This window comes from Salminus brasiliensis, chromosome 9 (genome assembly GCF_030463535.1).
Source record: "Salminus brasiliensis chromosome 9, fSalBra1.hap2, whole genome shotgun sequence".
Lineage (NCBI taxonomy): Eukaryota > Metazoa > Chordata > Actinopteri > Characiformes > Bryconidae > Salminus > Salminus brasiliensis.
Window position 1 is genome coordinate 40,935,603 of NC_132886.1, and position 22,226 is coordinate 40,957,828.

General features: G+C 42.6%; 2 protein-coding genes across 2 annotated transcripts; both read left to right on the top strand.

The window, feature by feature from the left end:
- Positions 1–1,992: 1,992 nt before the first annotated feature.
- zbtb41 (zinc finger and BTB domain containing 41) lies at positions 1,993–11,851 on the top strand. The gene is made up of 11 exons (XM_072688463.1): positions 1,993–2,264; positions 3,736–5,011; positions 6,189–6,396; positions 6,821–6,890; positions 7,505–7,652; positions 7,761–7,890; positions 8,011–8,106; positions 9,153–9,259; positions 9,348–9,453; positions 10,321–10,409; positions 10,990–11,851. The coding sequence occupies exons 2-11, from the start codon at positions 3,766–3,768 to the stop codon at positions 11,565–11,567; spliced, it is 2,778 nt and encodes a 925-aa protein (XP_072544564.1). The 5' UTR covers positions 1,993–2,264; positions 3,736–3,765; the 3' UTR covers positions 11,568–11,851.
- Positions 11,852–12,881: 1,030 nt separating this feature from the next.
- On the top strand, positions 12,882–21,537 carry LOC140562809 (coagulation factor XIII B chain-like). The gene is made up of 13 exons (XM_072688664.1): positions 12,882–12,973; positions 14,502–14,593; positions 15,149–15,331; positions 16,487–16,663; positions 16,789–16,968; positions 17,663–17,827; positions 18,042–18,200; positions 18,288–18,428; positions 18,538–18,554; positions 20,571–20,679; positions 20,797–20,979; positions 21,082–21,261; positions 21,344–21,537. The coding sequence occupies exons 1-13, from the start codon at positions 12,882–12,884 to the stop codon at positions 21,535–21,537; spliced, it is 1,872 nt and encodes a 623-aa protein (XP_072544765.1).
- The last annotated feature ends 689 nt before the right edge of the window (positions 21,538–22,226 follow it).

Below are 22,226 nucleotides of genomic sequence, written 5' to 3' on the forward strand. Positions count from 1 at the left end.
ACGCTAGTGGAAAGGCTTTTTTTAGGTTATTCTGTGTATTTTCAGCTATGAAGAGTAGAGGTGAAGTTTGACAAAGTGAAGTTGAGGGAGAAACAGGGGGAACTGGCGGGACCGCGGTCCGCTCGAGTTCTGCTCCCCTTCGACATGCTCTGCGCATGCGCGGAACACCGCTTTTAATGTTTACTTTTGCTATTGCGTTTTTTATAATTTTTTTTTTAATGAAAATAAATAAATTAATAAATAATAATAAAAAAAATTACAAACCCCCATTTCTTATCGTCTTCCTCAACTGGTAGTGATTTATGCTACCGAAATATCGTCCCTATAGCTAGATACTATAGCTGGTAGCATTCTCGGACATTAGCTAATCTTTTTAGCCTTTAGACATATATGCATGCTTTAATTCTCACTATAAAGGTGTATTTTGTTAGTGATCATTACTACTGAGTATTTGTATATATGTGTACAAATGTAATAGAATATTTCTGTATATAGAAAAGCTTCCCCTACATTGGTTCTGTATATTTATTATATTTAGTGAACTGTATATTAGTGCTATCCCGCTATAAATTATGTGAGCCTTACCACACACATTACAGTGTAGGCTATAAAGTTTGACCTGACTTGATATAGAGGGACTGAGGTTACTTGCAGGACTCATTGGTTTATGATACAGATCAAATTGATTTAATTTCTTTTATTAAAATTAAAAGTTTGTAATTTTGTCATCAATCACTGAGCCACCACTGCAACAAAAACTGTAGGAAGGTTTTTTTTTTTTATATATTTCTTTATATTGTGCAAAACCAGCTGTACTAAAGCAATACTACAGCATGGCTATGCATTGGTAATAAGGTATGTAAATCAGCTGTGGTGTGATGGCCTGATAAGATACTTTAGACATATCCTATCCTAATAATTTAATTTACAGATTCACCTATAAACACACACACACACACACACACACACACACACACGCGCACAAAATCAATGGTAGCATGCTTCGACAAGGTAGCACAAATCGACAGAACACCGGTTCATTAAAAACCGGGGGAAAGTGTGTGGAAAATGTGGCTCTAGCTATATTTTTAATTTTATTTTGTGGTGGCTATGTACTTTAAAAATACTAAACAACAGATAAATAAGTGTAACAACGCAAAAAGATAAATAGGTTAAGTCTTGAACTTTGAAACTTGTAGCTTGTGGGCTACAGAATGAACCCAGCACACAATTGATCGCACAATAACTTCTTGTCAATTTTGTAGATTTTAAATGATAAAAATTCACCTGCTCGTCTGTTGTAAGCGCTCCTCCAGCTCGCCGAGCCCCACTCAATTAGCCTCCAGCTGCAGCCCAGAGTCAGGGGTGTCCCTCAGCCACTGAAACTAGTCCCCCATGTTTATTTATTTATTTATTTTTTTTGGTGGTATTCATTTTAATGGCCATTCGTCTGTGAAAAAAAGTGGTTGGACCAATGTTCCCATGCTATTAAAAAGGGGTCCCAACGTTTTAAAAATATCCCTGTCTATTCTAACTCGTGGTGACAAATTGGTGCATCCGCCGGCACCTCCGAATCGCACTTTCCCTTTTTTTAAAAAAAAACAAACAAACCCAAAAAAACCCAATAACTTAATAATAATGAAATAAACACTGACACTTTAGAAAAGCCACAACAATTCAAGATGCATTCTTTAAAGTTGAATTATTATTTTTTTGGAAAAAATATATAAATGTAATCAAAATGTAAAACAAAAGATATAAACGCTTAAATCTACAAAACCAGTGAGAATATCTGATTAAATTGTCATATAGACACCCTTTCACATTCTAATGTGCAACCAGTCAACCGCTAACGATCCCGGGCCGCTGTAAAAAAAAAAAAAAAAAAAGCAAAACAAAGAAAACTACATTACCCACAATGCCACATTGCCAGGAAATTGCCAGGAAATTGCGATTTTAAGAGTAAAAATATTTCAGGTAGGAATCTAACAACGCAATTTTAGGAGTGATATTAAACAGCGGGATCTGTTTTGATTTAAGCGAGATCGTATTAATTATTTAACGTAGGAGAAAACACAGGCAGCCAATCAGGCGGCAGCTTATTGAACCGTCCGGCAGTGTGGCACGGTGGGCGGGTGGAGCAGCGCCTGTTTTGTTGTGGTCGTTTCTGCTTATTTTTAGGAGAACTCCCGTTTTAAAGTTCTGTCTGGGGGCATGTAGGAGAGGCTGTTAGCAGGGGACATAAAGAGAAGCTGCATCACAAGGTAGGAACGAAAAAGAGGCGAAGCATGAAGCATTTTTTCAGCTTAAGGTCGTGTGTCGACATTCTCCTGTCAGGGGGGGCAGGTGGGGACAGGGCTCCACAAGGGGACACCAGGAAATGAATGGAAGTGCTCAGGACTCGGGGACAGGGCTGGGTTTGCATTCTTATGATGCAGATCGTCCTTATTTTAATTGTGTGCACGGTTGTCCACTATGTCAGTGATCGTGGACTTGCTGCAGGCCTACCTGGCATACACCACTTTGCACTAGAGTGACCAACATCAGGGCTGATTCTTGCACAGGGATGACCAGTGCATGCCTTAATTCTCACTATAAAGGTGTATTTTGTTAGTGATCATTACTACTGAGTATTTGTATATATGTGTACAAATGTAATTGAATATTTCTGTATATAGAAAAGCTTCCCCTACATTGGTTCTGTATATTTATTATATTTAGTGAACTGTATATTAGTGCTATCCCGCTATAAATTATGTGAGCCTTACCACACACATTACAGTGTAGGCTATAAAGTTTGACCTGACTTGATATAGAGGGACTGAAGTTACTTGCAGGACTCATTGGTTCATGATACAGATCAAATTGATTTAATTTCTTTTATTAAAATTAAAAGTTTGTAATTTTGTCATCAATCACTGAGCCACCACTGCAACAAAAACTGTGGGAAGGTTTTTTTTTTTTTTATATATTTCTTTATATTGTGCAAAACCAGCTGTACTAAAGCAATACTACAGCATGGCTATGCATTGGTAATACGGTATGTAAATCAGCTGTGGTGTGATGGCCTGATAAGATACTGTACAGGATTAGAAAATAAATATTTGTGTTGTGTGATGTTTTACTGTGTTTGTCCACCCCTCATGTTAAGGGACTAATTTAACGATGCTCACAAATACTGAATTTAGACTGTCAACATCTCATATTGGTAAAAAAAACAAAAAAACAACAACACTCCTAAAATGTATTTGCTTTTAAAAGCTATTTAAATTAGAGCAAGTATTTCTTAAAAAGTCATGTGCTAGACCATGCGAGCTACAATTATGCTCAACTATGTAGAGGCGTTTATTATTGTTTTTATAGAATAAAGCAAGTTATATCACATTAAAAAAACAACCTTTTTTTTGCATTTGAGAGAAACTAAGGATCTAAGCTCTAAGATCTAAACTAAGCAGCATTTTACAGGCTGAAATTCTCATTAGTAGTATTCATATACTTGTTCTCAAAACCATCCATAATATTAAAATACATTTATAATCATTTAAAAATGCAATTATATACAGTACTCAGTAGCGATGTGTATAGTGGTGGTAGTGCAAATGAACTGAAATCAGCTGCGCACAATGTTCTCTTTCAGATGCTAACTGTCTGAGTGTAGTGTGTAAGGTACAAATCCTTGTTCATTGACCCTCTTTAACACCTTCCCTCCTTTTATTTCATCTTGTATCCTCCTAGATTTCCAATGCAGACAACCTTTTCTGAGCCATGAAGGCCAAAAGGAAAGCCAACCCAACCCGGCCATCGCCAGCGAAGAGAAAGGCTAACGCCCCTGCCGAGGGATTGGGATCGTCATCTGCTGGCCCAGCAGAAAAGTGCGAGAATGGAGAAACTGGTGTGGACGCCGCTGTGGCTGCGGAGAAACGCTGTTTGCGGATTTCCCAAAGCGACAGCTGCTTCCTCAAGTTCCTGAACAAGGACAGGCAAGCGGTGCCGTCGTTTTGCGACATCGTCGTCACAGTGCGTGGAAAAACATACCCCGCCCACAAGGTGGTGCTAGCGTTCGGCAGCAGCTATTTTCACGCTAAGCTGAGCGAAAATCCGTCCCTGGACCGCATCAGCTTTGACAATGTGGAGAGTGCCAGCTTTGCCCACCTGCTGGACTTCCTGTATACTTCCGAGATGGAAGTGCAAGAAGGCCAGATCCCTTCGCTAGCTGAGGCGGCCTGCTTCTTCGACATGATGGAGGCGGTGAACCTTTTGGCAGGGGAGGCAGAGCCTGCTCCCGGGCGACAGGAGAATGGAGAAGAAGAAGAAGTAGAAGAGGAAGAGGAAGAGGAGGAGGAGGAGGAGGAGGAGGAACCTAAAACATCTCATCTGGAAGGGAGTGCTCAGAAGCCTCAAGCGGAAACTCAGTGCTCGTTCTGTGGCCGGACGTTCCGCTATAAGAAGTCGCTAGATAACCACGTGGCTAAGATGCACAGCATTAGCACTTATGCTAAGGAGGCAGAAGGAGTGGTCATCAAGACTGCGGATCCTGTGGTCAGCACCCGCAAATCGTCCCGAAGCAGAAGGACCAGGTTTGAGAAGCAGGAGACTAGAAGTAGCCACGGAATTGAGAGCAACATCCAACGCGACGAGAACGCAGAAGAAGTGGCTACGTCTGTTGAGGACGATGAGGAGGAGGAAGAGGAAGAGGAAGAAGAAGATGATGAGAATGGTGGTGACCAACGAGAACAGGGAGTCCAGGCAGAAACCCCTATGGAGGAGGAGGTGAGCGTAAGGCTCGAGGACCGCAGGAAGGCCAGTGACGATGATGGTGAGAGCGAAGCTACTGGGATGTCTTTGGGTCCGGAGACGGTACAGAGCTCCGAAGATGTGGCTAAATCACAGGGCCCAGCAGAACAGGTCAAAGGCCACGTTTACCCAGAGGGACTGGCACCAGTTATCGTCCAGAGCTCCAGCAAAAAGACCCTCAAATGCCCCAAGTGTGACAAGACGTTTGACCGAATAGGTGAGAGCCTTGACAAAATGATATAGTTAGATAGGACCTCCCGAGTGGCCTTGCTGTCTAAGCGTCAGCAACAGGATATCACAGGTTCATCCCTGGTGATGCCATAGCTGTGCCCGGGTGTTCCTGAGGGTCCCATAAAAGTTTGACACTACATAAAGTACAACAGTCAGCTATAAATTAGGTAAAAAAAAACGGCAAAATAAAAGGTACCCGACTGTGATAATATGTAAATTAGCATTGCTAGCAACCAAAACAGTCAGCAACAAGGGTTTTAGTCTAGATGTGAGGTACGCTGATTTCGGTGGATGGTCATAACGTCTACGATAACTTGTGAGCAAATTACATTGCAAAATCATCGGGGCCCAGGCACGGTTCTCCTTTATGGAGCTGGTAGAGCCCAAAGCCCAAAATTAGAATGGGCTTATTCATAATACACAGTATGGTCAAAAGTTTTGGGACACCTGCTGATTTATTGTTTCTTCTGAAATCAAGGGAATATTTTGGAGTAATTCTCTACTGTCCAGGAGATAGAAGAAGAAGTCTTTCTACTAGATGTTGGAGGAGCATTGCTGTGAGGGTTTGAGGATTTGCATTTAGCAGCAAGAGCGTTAGTGAGGTCAGGATGGTGGACGATGATCACCACCCCGCCTCGTCATCCCGAATTCCCCAACTCATCCCATCCAAAAGTACTGGATGAAGCGCCACCACCATCATTCCAGAAAACACAGTTCCTCCACTGCTCCACAGCTCCTCAATGCTGGGGGGCTTTATACCCCTCTAGCCCACGGCCGGCATTAGGCAGCATGGTGATCTGCTCCAGAGAGTCCTATTCTATTGACAGTACTTCTCTACATGGACTAAACGGGCTGTGTGTGCGATTGCACATCTGTCTCTTAGTAATGAGTGCAACTTAAAGTAGCTGAATGCATTCATTAGAAGGGGTGTCCACAAATATTTGGACATATAGTGTATATTAAGTTTTCCCCAAGAAACATCACTGCTGGACCTCAACTGAGGGCTGGTTTCTGAGCTAGTCGGTTTTTCCACCGTTTCCATGTCTGATGTCACTCCAGTGTAAGTGGGCGGGGCAGAGCCGCTATATGTTGAGTACGTGAGCAGATCTGTGTTTAGTTCATTTCTAAAGTTGGTGGTGATTTTTTTTTGTTGTTCTTCTAAGGAAAATATGAGAGTCACACCAGAGTTCACACGGGGGAAAAGCCCTTCCAGTGCGACATCTGCCTGCAGCGTTACTCCACCAAGTCCAACCTTACTGTGCACAAGAAGAAGCACGCCAGTGACGCTCCCGTCCAGAGGAAAGACCACAAATGCCCCTTCTGCAGCAAGCTTCACGCTAGCAAAAAGACGCTGGGCAAACATGTCAAAAGGTCGGTCGGTCGGTTGGGAGCTTTATTGCTAATCAAAATGTCTTCTCACATTATTGTTACTGTAACCGCAGCTTCACACACAGCAGTAGCGTGACTTTAATCCAGTATGAATCTGCAGGATGTGTGTAGATGTTACAGTCTTATAGTCATAACTGTGGAGTGATTGTTAAATCTACATACACCCTACAGATTCATACTAGATAACAGTCTTTATAGTAATAATTATGGAGTGTTTTGTATCCAGTATGAGTTTGCAGTCTATATGTAGATTTTACAGTCTCTATAGTAATAATTATGGGGTGATTTTTATCCAGTATGTAATTAATTATGTACAGTAGTTACATCTGAACAGATAATATCACAGAAACACTGGACTATAAATGCTATAAACAGCATCATTTATTTCTCCTCCTTGTGCTTGCAGGTTCCATCCTGACCGCATCCAGGAGTTCTTGAGTATGAGGAAGAGGAAGAGTGAAGGGTGGAAGTGTGATGTGAGTTTTTAGTTATCTTGGTTTAGATCGAGAGGTAGGTAATAGTTAATAGGTAGTAATAATAGGTTTAAATAAATGGATTTTAAATGGATTTTAATCCAGTATGAAACTGGAATGTGGATAGTTTTTCCTAATCCTGAAGGTAATACTAGTTTAAAATAATGGATTTTTATCCAGTATGAATCTAAATCTGAAGTATTGTTTTTACAGTCTGAATGTAATAATAGTTTAAATAAATTCATTTTAATCCAGTATGAATCTGGAGTTCAGGTAGTTTGTAATAGTCTGAGGGTAATAATAGTTTAAAATAATGGATTTTAATCCAGTATGAATCTGGAGTTCAGGTAGTTTTTAATAGTCTGAGGGTAATAATAGTTTAAAATAATGGATTTTAATCCAGTATGAATCTGGAGTGCAGGTATGTTTACAGTCTGAAGGTAATAATAGTTTAAAATAATGGATTTTAATCCAGTATGAATCTGAAGTATGGATTATTTTTACAGTCTGAATGTAATAATAGTTTAAATAAATTCATTTTAATCCAGTATGAATCTGCAGTGTGTGAAATTCTACAGTACAGTGATTATAAGCTCTGTGCTTGTTGGTCCCTGTAGATCTGCCACAAATCTTTCACTCGCCGGCCTCATCTGGAGGAGCACATGATCCTGCACACTCAGGACAGGCCCTTTAAATGTGCTTACTGCGACGAATACTTCAAATCACGCTTCGCTCGATTAAAACACCAGGAGAAGTTTCACCTAGGTGAGTTTATTTCCTAATCCTTTGTTTACGTTGGACGTAGAAGGCAGAGGTTTCTTGGTGCTGGCAGGTCTTTCAGCAGTGGTGTTTTTTTGTCCTGTCTTGTCCCAGGACCTTTCCCATGTGATATCTGTGGAAGACAGTTTAACGACACAGGCAACCGAAAGAGGCACATAGAGTGCACCCACGGTGGCAAGAGGAAGTGGACCTGCTACCTTTGTGGGAAATCAGTCAGAGAGAGGTGAGATGTGAGATGATTGAGTTTAGTTCACTTTAATTTTTTTAGACTTTTTACAGTAACGGTGTCACAAAACCACGCCTCCGTTAAACTCCAGCTGCGATTCCCTCGGCTTCATTTCAGAACCACCCTCAGGGAGCACCTGAGGATCCACAGCGGGGAGAAGCCTCACCTCTGCAGCATCTGTGGCCAAAGCTTCCGTCACGGCAGCTCCTACAGGTAAACGTGAGGAGTTACAGTTATAATAATTAAAAATAACTAATAATAGTAGATACTGGATAATTTATAGTAGATACAAAATGAATAGTAGATCATTTCTAGTGGATATATAATATATAATATACTAAATAACATCACAGATATTATGTTAAAAGTAGATACTGAACAATTGATGGTAGATTCTACATCAGGTGTAGTAGTTACTGAAGACTTTGTAGTAAAAAAATATTTATAGTAGTTACTTTAAACTAGATACAATATAATCTATATTCAACACTTCGTTTGTTGAAGATACTAAATCATTTGTAGCCATTAAATAATTAGTAGGTACTAAATAATATGTAGGCGTTACAGAATAGTTCATAGTAAATGTTAAAACATTTCTAGTAGAAAATAAATTATTTGTAGTAGATACAAAATTTATAGTACTTATATTATTAGTACTATAGTACTATAGAATATTATCTAAGAGTTCCAGGATAATTTATAGTAAATATTGAAATAATTATATTAAATGAAATAAATCATTTATAGTAGATACAAAATAATTTGGAGTAAATACTGAATAATTTATAGCAGGTGCTAAATAATTTGTGGTTGATGCCAAATTCACAGTAGTTATTGAACAATGTTTATAAATTACAGAATAATTAAAATATTCTGTTATAAAATAATTTATGATGTACTACATTCGAGTAGTTGCTGAATGATAGGAATGAAAAAGGAAAATAATAATAACTATAATAATAAATAATAATAATAATAATAATAATGTTTCTTGATTGTATTTGCAATTTCTATTGTATGTTCTGTATAATTCTGAATGCATTAAAGAAATGATGTAAAATCCTTACCTCACATGTTGGTCAGGACCTCTTTAGATTTACACTAGAGCTAGTGTAGCTAACAAGAAATGAACACTTATAGCCCACCTATTAGCATGGTGCTCCCTGTTATCTAGAACATGGACTAAAGTGAACAATTATTATTATTTTTATTATTATTATGTTTATTTATTTATTTATTTATTTATTTTTGCCCCACAGGCTACATCTTCGCGTGCACCATGACGACAAGCGGTACGAGTGTGAGGAGTGTGGCAAAACGTTCATTCGTCACGACCATCTAAAGAAACACAGGAAGATACACACGGGTACCCGAGAGTCTTAAAAGATCCATCACTTAAAATTCAGGTTCCGAAAATTTAGTCCTGGTAGATAACTGCTTTCTCTCTTCTGCAGGAGAGCGAGCGCACCAGTGCGAGGAGTGTGGGAAGTGTTTCCGACGTGCTGACCATCTGACTGTCCATTACAAAAGCATTCACCTGGGAGAGAAAGTCTGGCGAAAGTAAACACTTCTACACGTCGCGCAAACACTTCCTTTACCAGAGGGCTGAAGATAAGACGTGACCTTAAAGCAGCAGTTTGGCCAAAAATCTAAATATCATGATGGATCTCTGAGCCCAGATTCAGTCGATCCGCCAAGACACATTTGGTCCCCGACGTGGGCTTCTTTAGTTTACAACAACAGATGCTAGGCTAACGCTGCTAACAAACACTGGACTTAGACTGTCACCAATTAACTCCCCTCTGCAAACACGCCCCAAAACCGCTTAGCTCTCAGCCCGTCTCTCAGCTCCTCCAGATCTTTAGTAGTTGGTAAATGGATGTGGTTTAGAAGATGGTGGGAGATGGTTCTGTTTATCACCAAATTAAATGTAGTAGTTACTGAATAATTTATAATACTACATTTGATTAATCCAGTAAATAATTGATGGTAGAGACTAAATCATGTGTAGTCGTTACTGAAGAATTTGTAGTAGATACAAAATTATTTAAAGTAGATACTAAATAATTTCTATTCAATATTAAATAATTTGTAGAAGATACTGATTAATTTATAGCAGGTACTAAATAATTAGTAGATACTACATTTATAGTAGTTACTGAATGATATGTAGGAGTTATAGGATCATTCTGTCTGGACCAGGATTTGAAACCTCTGCAAATATATACCAGGTTCTTCATATTGGTGGAAAACCTTCTGTAGATGGTTCTGTGTAGCACCAAACAGGTTTTGTCAAAGCAGCCCTTTTCAGTACCATGTAGAACCCTTTTAGCTTAGCGTTCCTAACTGGGCGGTCCTAATCTTGGGAGCTGCTCACAGAAGCCATGTTTTCGGTGGATTTTGAGAGTCTGTTCTCCAACGCTGCAGGTACAAGGCCGTCGTGCACCAGTGTGAAGTGTGCAAGAAAGAGTTCAGAGGGAAGACCAACCTCATGACCCATTTCAGGACACATTCAGGTAATGAGGCGTTCTCGTTTACAGACCTGGCTCCCAACCCTGGTAATGAGCTGAATCAGCAGTTTGGGAGCTTGGTAAACACTGAGATGTGCAGGGCTGTGTGGGGTATGAAGGACATCAGGTGAAGCTTCGTTAGACCTCTAAAGGGTTCTTCATACTCACACATCTCTAAGACAAACATGGTTCTTCGCTCAAGGAACCTTTTGAAGCACCTTCAGGGGTATAAAGCCCCTCAGCATTGAGAAGCTGTGGAGCAGTGGATGGACTGTCTTCTCTGGAATAATGGATGGTGCTCCATCCAGTACTTTTGGATGCAAAGAGTTTTTTTTTGTTGCTAACGTTACATCGCTGAATGCAATCAAATCCTCACAGCAATGCTCTTCCAAAACGTAGTAGAAAGCCTTCTTCTCTGAACAGTAGAGACAGTTACTCCAAAAAAATTAGGATGAACTATTTCTTTTTTAATACCCCTGCTGTCCCAATACTTTTGTCCAAATATTGTATTGTCCTTTAATCAATTCTGTCTCTAGTCTTGAAGCCTTTCCTCTCCTGAGTGCTGATTTTGTTCCAATCTCAACAGGTGAGAAGCCCCACCGCTGCGTCATCTGCAACCAGACTTTTCGGATTAAGAAAACTCTGACCAAGCACATGGTCATCCACTCGGACGTCCGCCCCTTTAACTGTCCGCACTGCAGCGCCACTTTCAAACGCAAGGACAAGCTAAAATACCACGTGGACCACGTCCACAGCGGACGTCCCGCGAGCCAGTCCCCGTCCCATCTCTCCGCTGCCTCGAACGACAAGCTCCCGGGAGCCCTGGCCTCCTCCGAGACGGCCAAAGTGTACAAGAGCGTCCTGCAGGGTGACGTGTGCGTCCCCGTCACTCTGGTGCCCGTCCAGATGCCCGAGGAGAATGACCTGACCCATTCGGTCCAGCAGCAGCAGCAGCAGCTGCAGCAACCAGGCAACTATCAGCCGGCGACTGACCTCGTGTTCCTGGAGAAGTACACGCTGACGCCTCAGCCGGCGAACATAGTGCACCCGGTGCGGCCGGACCAAATGCTGGACCCCCGGGACCAGTCGTATCTAGGCACTCTGCTGGGCCTGGACACGGCCAGCGCCGTCCAGAACATGGCTGCTTCTGAGCATCCCCATTAGCACCTTCTCTGTTCGAACGCTCAGCTGCTTAACCGCAGTGTTGCCGCTCGTTTACGCTGCCCTGCAATACGGCGTTATTATTTTTTAGTATTTACTGTATTTTAATTACATGGTGAGGTAATTAAGGTACAAAAGGGGTGTGGTTTTAAGCTGCAGTACGTCAATCTCTCTTTTAAAAGTCTTCTTATTGGTGTAAACATCAACCAGCACCCTGTGAGACTGGAAATCATGTCCGCAAATGAAATGATGTTAAATGATGCATTAAAATGCAGAATATGCTAAAATACGTCTGATGGCTTATTCACGTACGGTAGGAAATGGTGTAGCTGCTAAATGTTTCAAATAACAACAACATTAGCTGCTAATTCACATCACGCAACACACGGCTAATGCACGGAAAACCAGAAAACCAATATTATTATTAATTACAATAATTTCAATGATCCCTCAGTTTTTTGTACCCAACAGCTAGGATAGGCTTGGGTAGAACATGCTAAGGTTTGGTGGAATCCGTTCTTCACGCTCCCTTGCAATACTGCCAATGTCTCTGGCAGCAACGCAACCCCAGAGCATGATACGTCCACCCCCATGCTTCACAGTTGGCAAGGCAAGCTTTCCTGTTTCTGTTTTGACTTCATCAGTCCACAGCACTCAACACTTCGAATGTTTAGCGACAAGGTCACAGCTAAGGTGTTCAAGAAGACCATCCTCTAGATTCAGCTAAGCTCCATGCAGGTTCATGGTAGCCATGAGGGTTTGGATTTGCCTGTCTTACCAGCATATGAGCAGTTCTCTCCAGGGGTTTCCTGAGTGTCCTGAGCTCATCTTCACTTCCACAGTTCTCCTGAACTGCCGTTTATATATATATATATATATATATATATATATATAGCATGGCTATCTTCACGTAACCCTGTAGGCATTACATGTTTTAGGTTTCATAACTTTAGACAGTTGATTAGAGAGAGTTTGGATTCAGCAGTTCCTAATTACAGCTGGTGAACTACATCAGGATTGACTTGCAAGTGCCCGGGGAGCAGAGAGGGTGACTGGGCCTTGCTCAAGGGCCCAACAGTGGCAGCTTGCAGAGCCCTGGTATCGAACCCACAACCCCATCATCCATAGCCCGGAACTCTAACCACTGAGCCACCACTGCCCTCAAGGTAAGGTTGGCCAAATCGTTGCACAGGCCTTGTTGATACGCTCCAAATATTTACATATCCCAAAGACTTGGATGTCTGATTATACGAGTTTGTGAGAGCAACCTCAAAAGCCCTGCTGACCCCTGTCCCCGTCACTCTGGTGCCCGTCCAGATGCCTGAGGAGAATGACCTGTCTCATTCGGCTTTAGCCGGCGAACATAGTGCACCCGGTGCGGCCGGACCAAATGCTGGACCCCCGGGCGGGTCCAGTTGTATCTGGGCACTCTGCTGGACCTGGACACGGCCACTGCCGTCCAGAACATGTCTGTTCAGAACATCTCTGTTCGAACGCTCAGCTGATTAACCACAGCATTGTCGCTCGTTTACGCTGCTCTGCAATACGGTATAACTTTCTGGACGTATCCTGGATATGGTCAGCAGTTTAAGAGCTCTGACCAAGCGCACCATAAGCGTAGTTAGTCAAGTTTAATTGGATGTATTGCAGCAGACTGTGATTACACATCACTGTACCGTGTATGTGAATAGCAATAGGGACGTCCTGATCCGATCTGGTCTGATCCGAGTACCCTAATGCTGATTGTCAGATGATACTGATCCGATCTAACCTTTGTGTTTTAACCAATAATACAGCCTCACAATTTAGTGGTGGGGCATGCTGTTAATTAATAACAGTAAGTACCGGTTTCTGTAATCAGACTAAATTCTAATCTGATCTACATTGTCTGAAGCGACTTATTAAAACAACTGTTTTGTAAACTCCACAGTGTTTAACATCTTACAATCCAGTCTGACTTTCAAAGACAACACCCGACCCATTATAAACGCCTGGATCGGCCCGATCCCGAGTGGACATAGATCAGATCGGGACATGCCCAGCTTTTAAGAGTCCTGCTGCTACTGATGCACTTTGCCAGCGGGTCTAAAAAAAAAAAAGTGTGTTGGGCTTTTCCTGCCTTTTTTGTGGATTGCCTGCCGACTCCGTACCCTCAGAATTCTAACATTAAAATATTATAAAATTACTGGGGTCACCTGACCACCACTCAGAAAGTACATTTTTTCAATGTTTGTAAAGAGGCTACTGACCATGGCATTGCACCATTATAGAAAATTGGGGTCTTGTTTATGATGCAGTGCCCTGTCCACTCTTTACAGCATTCTGTACAGCCTATCAAAATAAAAGTCCTGTTTGGTTGGATGACCCTTTTTAATATTTTACAAAAAATGCACACACACTTAGACAGTCACACCACCTGCCATTTTTAGACTTGAGAATCTAAAATTAACTTCTGATGCACTGAAACCGGTATAGTGGAAATAATGTATTTAATACATTTTTCACAGCTTGTCATAATAAAAGTAATGTTAAATTGGATGACCCTTTATAATAGTTTACTAAAAATGCACATGCGCTTAGACAGTCACACCACCTGCCATTTTTCACCAGTAACGAAAGGGAATTTTATTTTGATGCTCTGAAATGAAGGTATTGTGCAATAATGTGATCTGTGACATGTATTTATATATAGTAAAATAATGATTTAATAATAATGGACCAGGACAAGTCAGGTCACTGACTTATACAGTAGACATGTCCGGCACAGTGGTAATTATATCCAGTGTTATGACCTGTTACAAAAGTATGTAAGCACTCGGACAAAATAAAAAGGCAGAATCTTCAGTGACGAAATCGTGCTGGACTTTGGGTAAGGGAGTCAAAAGGTAATCACTGTTTGTTTTTCCAAAGTCACCAGAATCTTGTTTTGACCAGAAGGCTCAGACCATGGTCCGAGGTGAAGAACAATCGGAGCAAAATGAGGATTATTCCGCTTGCTCTTTGCGCTTGGTTGTGCCAGGCCAGGAGAGGTAAAAGCCTTGGATTAGAACTTTATTCGACATCGATCAGTCATAACATTAAAACCACTGACAGGTGAAACAAACAGCATTAATTACCTGGTACCGGGTATAGCCGCTAAGGTGTGGCTATATGAGGCAGCAGTCAGTTCTTGAAGGCGATGGGCGAGTGCAAGATATCCGAGACACTTTGACAAGGACCAAAGTTGTGATGGCTAGACGTCTGGAGGGTCAGAACATCTCCCAAAAACGTCAGGCAGGTCTTGTGGGGGTGTTCCCTCCTGGTATGCAGTGGTCAGTACCTACCAAAAGGACAACCAGTGAACTGGGCACAGGGCTCCTTGATGCTCATGGAGGCCCACGCCCACCTCACAACTTACAAGTGCCAGATACCACCTTCAGAGGGCACCTTCAGAGGTCTTGTGCCTGTTTTGGTGGCACGAGGAGGACCTACACAGTATTAGACAGGTGTTTTTATTGTTCTGGCTGATTCGTGTCCAATCACAGTTGTTCTGTTCACCCTCTGAACAGCAGCTGTACAGGACTAATAGGTCTTTATTCCCACAGATGATCAGTACTGTCTAAGTCCAACACTAGCACAGGGCTATCTAGTCCCTGACCTGGGACACTACCAACATCTCGCTCAGGTTTCCTATGGCTGTAATCCTGGACTGAAATCCTCCGCCAGAGCATGGTGGGGGGTGATCAAATGTGAAAATGGACAGTGGTCCCACACCCCGGTGTGTTTAGGTAAGTACGGTCCTACACTACAAAACCTGTGATGTGACAACCAGACCACTATGAAGTGGTACGACCTGGCCTAGGGTCAGGCTGTGACAGGCCCTCCTTCCCCTTTATGGAGAGCTCCCCTGGTGGCCAATCGTGGACCTGTGCCTACAGGAACAGACTCATGGTCAAGCCGGCTCATGAAAGAAATATTAGGGGTGGGGGTCGTAACACACTGTTGCAACGCTGTCTGCTGGTATACCCACCCATCACAGTCAGCGTACTGGAGAAGCATGTGGGCTGAGGTGGTAGAGTAATACTACAGGATTTTACACTAATATGACTCTATGGGTTCTGCAGTGTTACACAGCAGTTCTGGAGAGAGGTTCTCCTCCTGCAGCTTCACCACCAAAGCTCCATAGTGCAGTAGCAGCAGCAGCAGCGCTCCAGCCCAGAGTGGGAATGACGGAGACGCTGTTCTCCCTGTTCCAGTTAGTGGAGCATCACGTTGCTTTAAGTAGGATCATCAATTAGGCATCTACCACCTACTGAAAATGGATATGAACTGTATTGTTATATACATATATATATATATATATATATATATATATATATATATATATATAAAATAACCAAGAATTCTAACATTAAAATATTATAAAATTACATTCCCATGGTCTTACTGGGGTCACCTGACCACCACTCAAAAAGTACAGTTTTTTCAAAGTACAGTTTTTTTCAAAATAAAAGTCCTGTTTGGTCGGATGACCCTTTTTAATAGTTTACTAAATCTGCAAATGCGCTTAGACAGTCACACCACCTGCCATTTTCACACTCAGGCATCTAAAATGAACTTCTGATGCACTGAAACAGGTATTGTGGAAATAATGTATTTAATACATTCTTCACAGCTTGTCATAATATAAAGTCCTGTTTAGTCGGATCACCCTTTATAATGGTTACTAAATACTAAAAATGCACATGCGCTTAGACAGTCACACCACCTGCCATTTTTCACACTTCAGTAACGAAAGGGAATTTTATTTTGATGCTCTGAAATGAAGGTATTGTGCAATAATGTGATCTGTGTCATGTATTTATATATAGTAAAATAATGATTTAATAATAATACACTTATATGACATACTATATGACATATTCTTCTGTTTGTTGATCCAGCTGTGAGTGACTGTCTTGCGCCGGACATGCCGCACGCCAAACCAGTGCAGCCGCTACAGGCATCATATCCCAGTAAAAGCAGTGTTGCCTTTACTTGTGACAAAGGCTATGAGTTTGAGAGAGGTCGGCAAGAGGCCACATGTGAAGATGGAGAGTGGACGCTGCCGGTGTGTACCCGTGAGTCACCTAAAAAACCCATCTAATACTAAAATGACAGTATTTTTATGTTTTCAGATCTTGTGAATGTGTCTGAGAGCACGATTTTAACATTAAACAAAATATGAGGTTCATTCATTTGACAGGAAAGCCGTCTGCATGTGGGGCTCCTGCCCGTGTTGCCAACGCCGTCATCAAACAACCATACCGGGATGCTTATGATGCACTCGAAAGAGTGGAATATGAGTGTAAAAACGGATATAAGCTATTCGGACAGGAATACAGCTTCTGTATGCTGACCCTGTGGACCCGTGCACCCAGTTGTAGTAAGATTTGGTTTTTTTATCAGCCATAACATTAAAACCACTGGCAGGTGAATTGGCAGGTGAATTTACCTGTGTACTTTATTTCAGGCAATGGCCTGCTTATTAAATTCAGTCCCAGCCCGGCATAGTCCAACCCCAGCCGGGCCAACAGAAGCAGTCACAAGCAAAGGCAAAGTCTTATTAAAAGTTTTATTAAATAATTATTTTACTATATATAAATACATGACACAGATCACATTATTGCACAATACCTTCATTTCAGAGCATCAAAATATAATTCCCTTTCGTTACTGAAGTGTGAAAAATGGCAGGTGGTGTGACTGTCTAAGCGCATGTGCATTTTTAGTAAACTATTAAAAAGGGTCATCCGACTAAACAGGAATTTTAATATGATAAGCTGTAAATAATGTATAAAATACTTTTTTTTTTTTTAACTACACACTTTCTAAATGGCCTGTGTTTTTTTTGTTGTTTCAGTACCAACTGGACCCTCACAGCCAGGTGGGTTTTTTTGGCCTAAACTTTAGGACACTTACATACTTAACAGTTTCTCCAATCCCCTCCCACCAGTTGGGACCTCCTCTATCACATGATGCTTCCAATGCTAAGAAGTCCTGGTTATTACGTGCCTGAGCAATGGAGCACATTTTGCCATATTTCCTGGCCTCGCCAAGCACTGCTCCCATGGTGTTAGTATGCCGCCCACCGGCCTCGCCCAGCATTGCTACCGGGGTGTTAGTGTGCCGCCCACCGGCCTCGCCCAGCATCGCTACCATGGTGTTACTGTGCCGCCGGCCTCACCCAGCATCGCTACCGCGGTGTTACTGTGCCGCCGGCCTCGCCCAGCATCGCTACCGTGGTATGAGCATTAGCAACGTTACGTTAGTCACAATCTACATCGCCAGACTGGCTTGCAGGAAATGCTACCTTATGTCTCAGAGACTTGAAGGGCACCAAATTCAGAGACTTGAATTGAACAATTGAATCGAACCGATTGTTGGCATGTCTTTGAAATCTCGGCAGGCCGCGGTAGTCAGGTGGTGCATCTTCACTGAACTGTCTTTTATTTCCAGTCAGAAACTGTCCACATTACCCCAGGATAGAAAATGGAGATGTCTACGAGCAGGACAAGAATACCTTAACGGTTCAGTGTGCTTGGCTTTACAAACGCTTCGGACCAACACAAGTGACATGTGTCAATGGACGCTGGTCTGAGTGGCCTGTCTGTAAAGGTTAGCATAACCCGTGGCTTCGTTTAAAAAAAAAAAGAAGAATAGCTGATTTGCAGATGATTTATCAATGTTCTTCTTGGTCGTCAGCTCCGTGCAAGCTGGATCAGTCAAGGTTTTATTCTCATCAGAAGGAATACATGGCACACTCTGATGAGGAGACCTTCTTTTGTAGCTTCTTCTTCAGAGTATCTGTGAAGTGTGATAATGGAAGAGCCTACTATAAAGGATGTAAGTGTATCCCTGATGTCCCACCATACTCCAGCACAGTTATTAGGGCCCTCGTACAAAAAGATTGCAAGCTGCAAAAGCTTGATTAATGTTTCTTTGTATTTTCCAGGCACTTGGAACGAGTGGGTGAGTACATTATAATTAGAGACTTCGCAGCAATTTAACCTCCATGTTTAACCCATCCAATGGCATCAAACACACATATACAGTAGTGACTAGGGGCAGTGAGAACACACACACGCACACACACACACATACACACACACCTGGGGCGGTAAAACAGTGCAAATTCAGTAAACTTCATCCTAAGGTTGTGGGTTCAATGCTTCCAGAGTGGCGAAGCAATGGCTGCCCACCGCTCCGGCAATGTGTGTTCACCGTGATCAGTCGTGCTATAACACCCCTGGAGAAAAGAGGGTTAATTGGCCTTGCTCAAAAATACCAAAGTCTGCCTCCAATGGCAGCTCTACAGACTCACAACCACAACCAGTGGATGTGATCAACAACCCAGTGCTCTAGCCCATGTGGGCCCAGTGGTGGGTCAGCGGTTAGAGCACTAGGTTAGTTAAGTTAAGTGCGTTGATAAGTTAAGGCCCAACAGTGGCAGCTCAGCACTGCGAGCACTTCTTACAGGACTTATCAGTCCTGGGAATCGAACCAGCAACCTTCCGGTCCCAAGCTTTGCTCACCTTTAGACCACGCAGTGCAAGGTCAACCATACTACAGTTGATATAAAAGGTACTTGAATACGTGTTGTAACCACTAAGCCAACCCTGCCGATGAGGTTATTGATCACATGGTTGTGGGTTCTAGACCTGGGTCTGCCTTTGAGCAAGATACTTAATACACTTAGAGCCACCACTGTGCCTACAGTTACCCAACCGTGGCAGGGTAGCAGCGCTCTGACCACTAACATAAGTCATAAGCCTACGAACATACATCGAAGTTCACCACAGCCGGCTGTTCCGATTGGTCGAACTTCTAAATGGGTGGGACACTATGTGATTTTATGGATCTGGCTCCTCATCTCTCTGTAAAACTGCTTGATATGGAAAGTGTAATCCCATAATAATCACACTGGTACCCTGTACCTGCTTTGCAAATCTGAAATGTGGAATGAAGTCTACTTCGTGTTTTGACAGTGATCTGTGCAGAAGGCGTGGCTTCGACTATCCCATCTGCATCTGCAACAAGGACCTGCAGAGCGCCTGGACCGTCCTGTAACCCCAATGCTTTAACCTTTCTCAGAATAAAGACACTTCTTAATCAGACATTAATGCATTACGTCATTCTCTTTAATGGGTTTGGTTTTCTGAACAGAAGGCCCAAGAGAACAGGAAGAGATTCCCCAGTCTCTGGATCTTCTCTGGATATTTACTTCTTGAGTCTTGACAATGGTGGTGGAGAGTCCTGAATTGAGCTTTCATCTGGTGACTGAAACAGCTTAAGCATATGACATTGCTCCATCTCTCTCCACAACCGGTCCAGGGACTAGTGTTATCGGTGTGGTGAGGGTTCGGTCATGGTGGGCCTTAGACACTAAGATACTTTTAGTTTGGTATGATGGTAATAATATCAAACTAAATAATAACATTCCTACAGAACGTGGTGGTGGAGGTTCTCCATCACTGTGTTCATCATTAGAACATCTCCAAAGTTCTCCTCATGGAGTCTAGTATTATTTAGAGTTCTCCTCAGATCAACACTTGGTTTGGTGGTAAATCAGGGCTTATTGATGGTAAATCAGGCGAGCTGCTGCTGCTGCTGCTGCTGCTGCTGATGGAGTTGAACACATCCTCCATGCTGTGCTGGCTGGACTGGGAGGGGGGCATCCAGGAGAACCCTGGAAGAACCGAGCTCTGTTCTTCAGACTAGCTCACCGACAAGATCTCACTACTTTCTTTCTTCAGAATGAGAAGCTCTTGTTTCTCCTTTTTCCTGGATTTATGTTCACCTGCTTTATGTGTTCTGAGGAGATCTGCAGAGTCTCTCTGGAGTTCCACTGCTCCACAGCTCAATGCTGGAGGGGCTTTAAACAAAATCTACTGTGATGAAATCATCCTAAACTCCTGGTTTCTGGTAAAATGAGTCAAGAGGTAAATTATTAACGCTGCTTATTTACAAAGCAGCTTGTTTTTTAAGGCCAGCCATTTCAACACTGGCCGGACAACACTGCGCTCTGAGCTGAAGGCCAACATGAGGATTATTCTGCTTGCTGTCTGCTGTATTTGGCTGTTTCCAGGCAGTACCGGTGAGAACTTTGGAATTGTCCAGTTGGTGTCAATTTATACTGAACTGGTCTGGTTCTGTTGCGTGTAAGTAAGTCAACTTTTCAATCCCGTTAAAGTTCTGGCCTTATTTCCCACAGATGCGCAAAACTGTCCGAGTCCAACTCTTACTCAAGGCTATGTAGTCCCTCAGCAGGACGTCTATCAGCATGGCTCTACAGTGTCCTACAGCTGTAATCCTGGACTGAAAACGGCTCTAGAAACGTGGTGGGGAGAGTTAAAATGTGAAGGCGGCGAGTGGTCCCACACTCCTCAGTGTATTGGTAAGTGTGTTTTAGCCCATAGAACCGATGTAATGGACCACTGTTATTGGGAACTTGCATGAACTTCCATGAACTTCCATGTTTATCTGTTTGTCAAACCAGCTGTGAGTGACTGTTTTGCACCAGAAGTGCCACATGCCAAACCAGTACAGGCACTACAGGCGTCATATTCCAGTAGCAGCAGGGTTGCCTTCGCTTGTGATAAAGGCTTTCAGTTTGAGGAAACAGATTTGCAGGAGGCCGTATGTGCAGATGGACAGTGGAAGCTGCCGGTGTGTAAACGTGAGTGAACTTCATGGTATCTTCAGAGAAACCTCTTACTGTAGTTTGTTGCCATTAAACAAAATGATTTTTCATTCCTCAGAAAAGCAGACTGCATGTGGGGTCCCTACCCGTGTTGCTAACGCAGTCATCAGACACCCATCCCAGAGTATGTTTGAACATACTGATGGAGTTGAATACCAGTGTAAACACGGGTATAAGATGGAAGGATATAAATACACCTACTGCATGTTTAGTGTCTGGACTCCTGCACCAAAGTGTGGTAAGACTATCTGACATTTTTATTGTAGATACGTACGACTGGGAACGTCAACATGAAAAGCTTTAAAAAGTGTCTCCATTGAAGAAACGGTTCTGTGTTCCATACTCAATATTTGGATTTTTGTGGAGGTTTGTTGGGCAACAATCGGTTTAGTCTGAACTGTGTTGGGCTACAGTTGGTTCAGACTGAACTGTGTTGGGCTACAGTTGGTTCAGACTGAATTGTATTGGACTACAGTTGGTTCAGACAGAACTGTGTTGGGCTACAGGTGGGTTAGACAGAATTGTGTTGGGCTACAGTTGGTTCAGACTGAAATGTGTTGGGCTACAGTTGGTTCAGACAAAACTGTTGGGCTACATTTGGTTTAGACTGAATTGTATTGGATTACAGTTGGCTCAGTCTGAACTGTGTTGGGCTACAGTTGGGTTAGACAGAACTGTGTTGGGCTACAGTTGGTTCAGACGGAAATGTGTTGGCCTACAGTTGGTTCAGACCAAACTGTTGGGCTACAGTTGGTTCAGACTGAATTGTATTGGACTACAGTTGGGTTAGACTGAACTGTGTTGGGCTACAGTTGTTTCAGGCTGAACTGTGTTGGGCTACAGGTGGGTTAGACAGAATTGTGTTGGGCTACAGTTGGTTCAGACTGAACTGTGTTGGGCTACAGGTGGGTTAGACAGAATTGTGTTGGGCTACAGTTGGT

Bases quoted from the DNA above. Each gene is read 5' to 3' on its own strand.
- LOC140562809 (XM_072688664.1), top strand. From the start codon at position 12,882: ATGCCTGAGGAGAATGACCTGTCTCATTCGGCTTTAGCCGGCGAACAT. The intron at 16,664-16,788 runs GTGAGTCACCTA...TTCATTTGACAG, and splicing joins GACGCTGCCGGTGTGTACCC to GAAAGCCGTCTGCATGTGGG. The intron at 16,969-17,662 runs GTAAGATTTGGT...CCATGGTGTTAG, and splicing joins GACCCGTGCACCCAGTTGTA to TATGCCGCCCACCGGCCTCG.
- zbtb41 (XM_072688463.1), top strand. From the start codon at position 3,766: ATGAAGGCCAAAAGGAAAGCCAACCCAACCCGGCCATCGCCAGCGAAG. The intron at 6,891-7,504 runs GTGAGTTTTTAG...TGGTCCCTGTAG, and splicing joins GTGAAGGGTGGAAGTGTGAT to ATCTGCCACAAATCTTTCAC. The intron at 9,454-10,320 runs GTAAACACTTCT...CCAACGCTGCAG, and splicing joins GGAGAGAAAGTCTGGCGAAA to GTACAAGGCCGTCGTGCACC.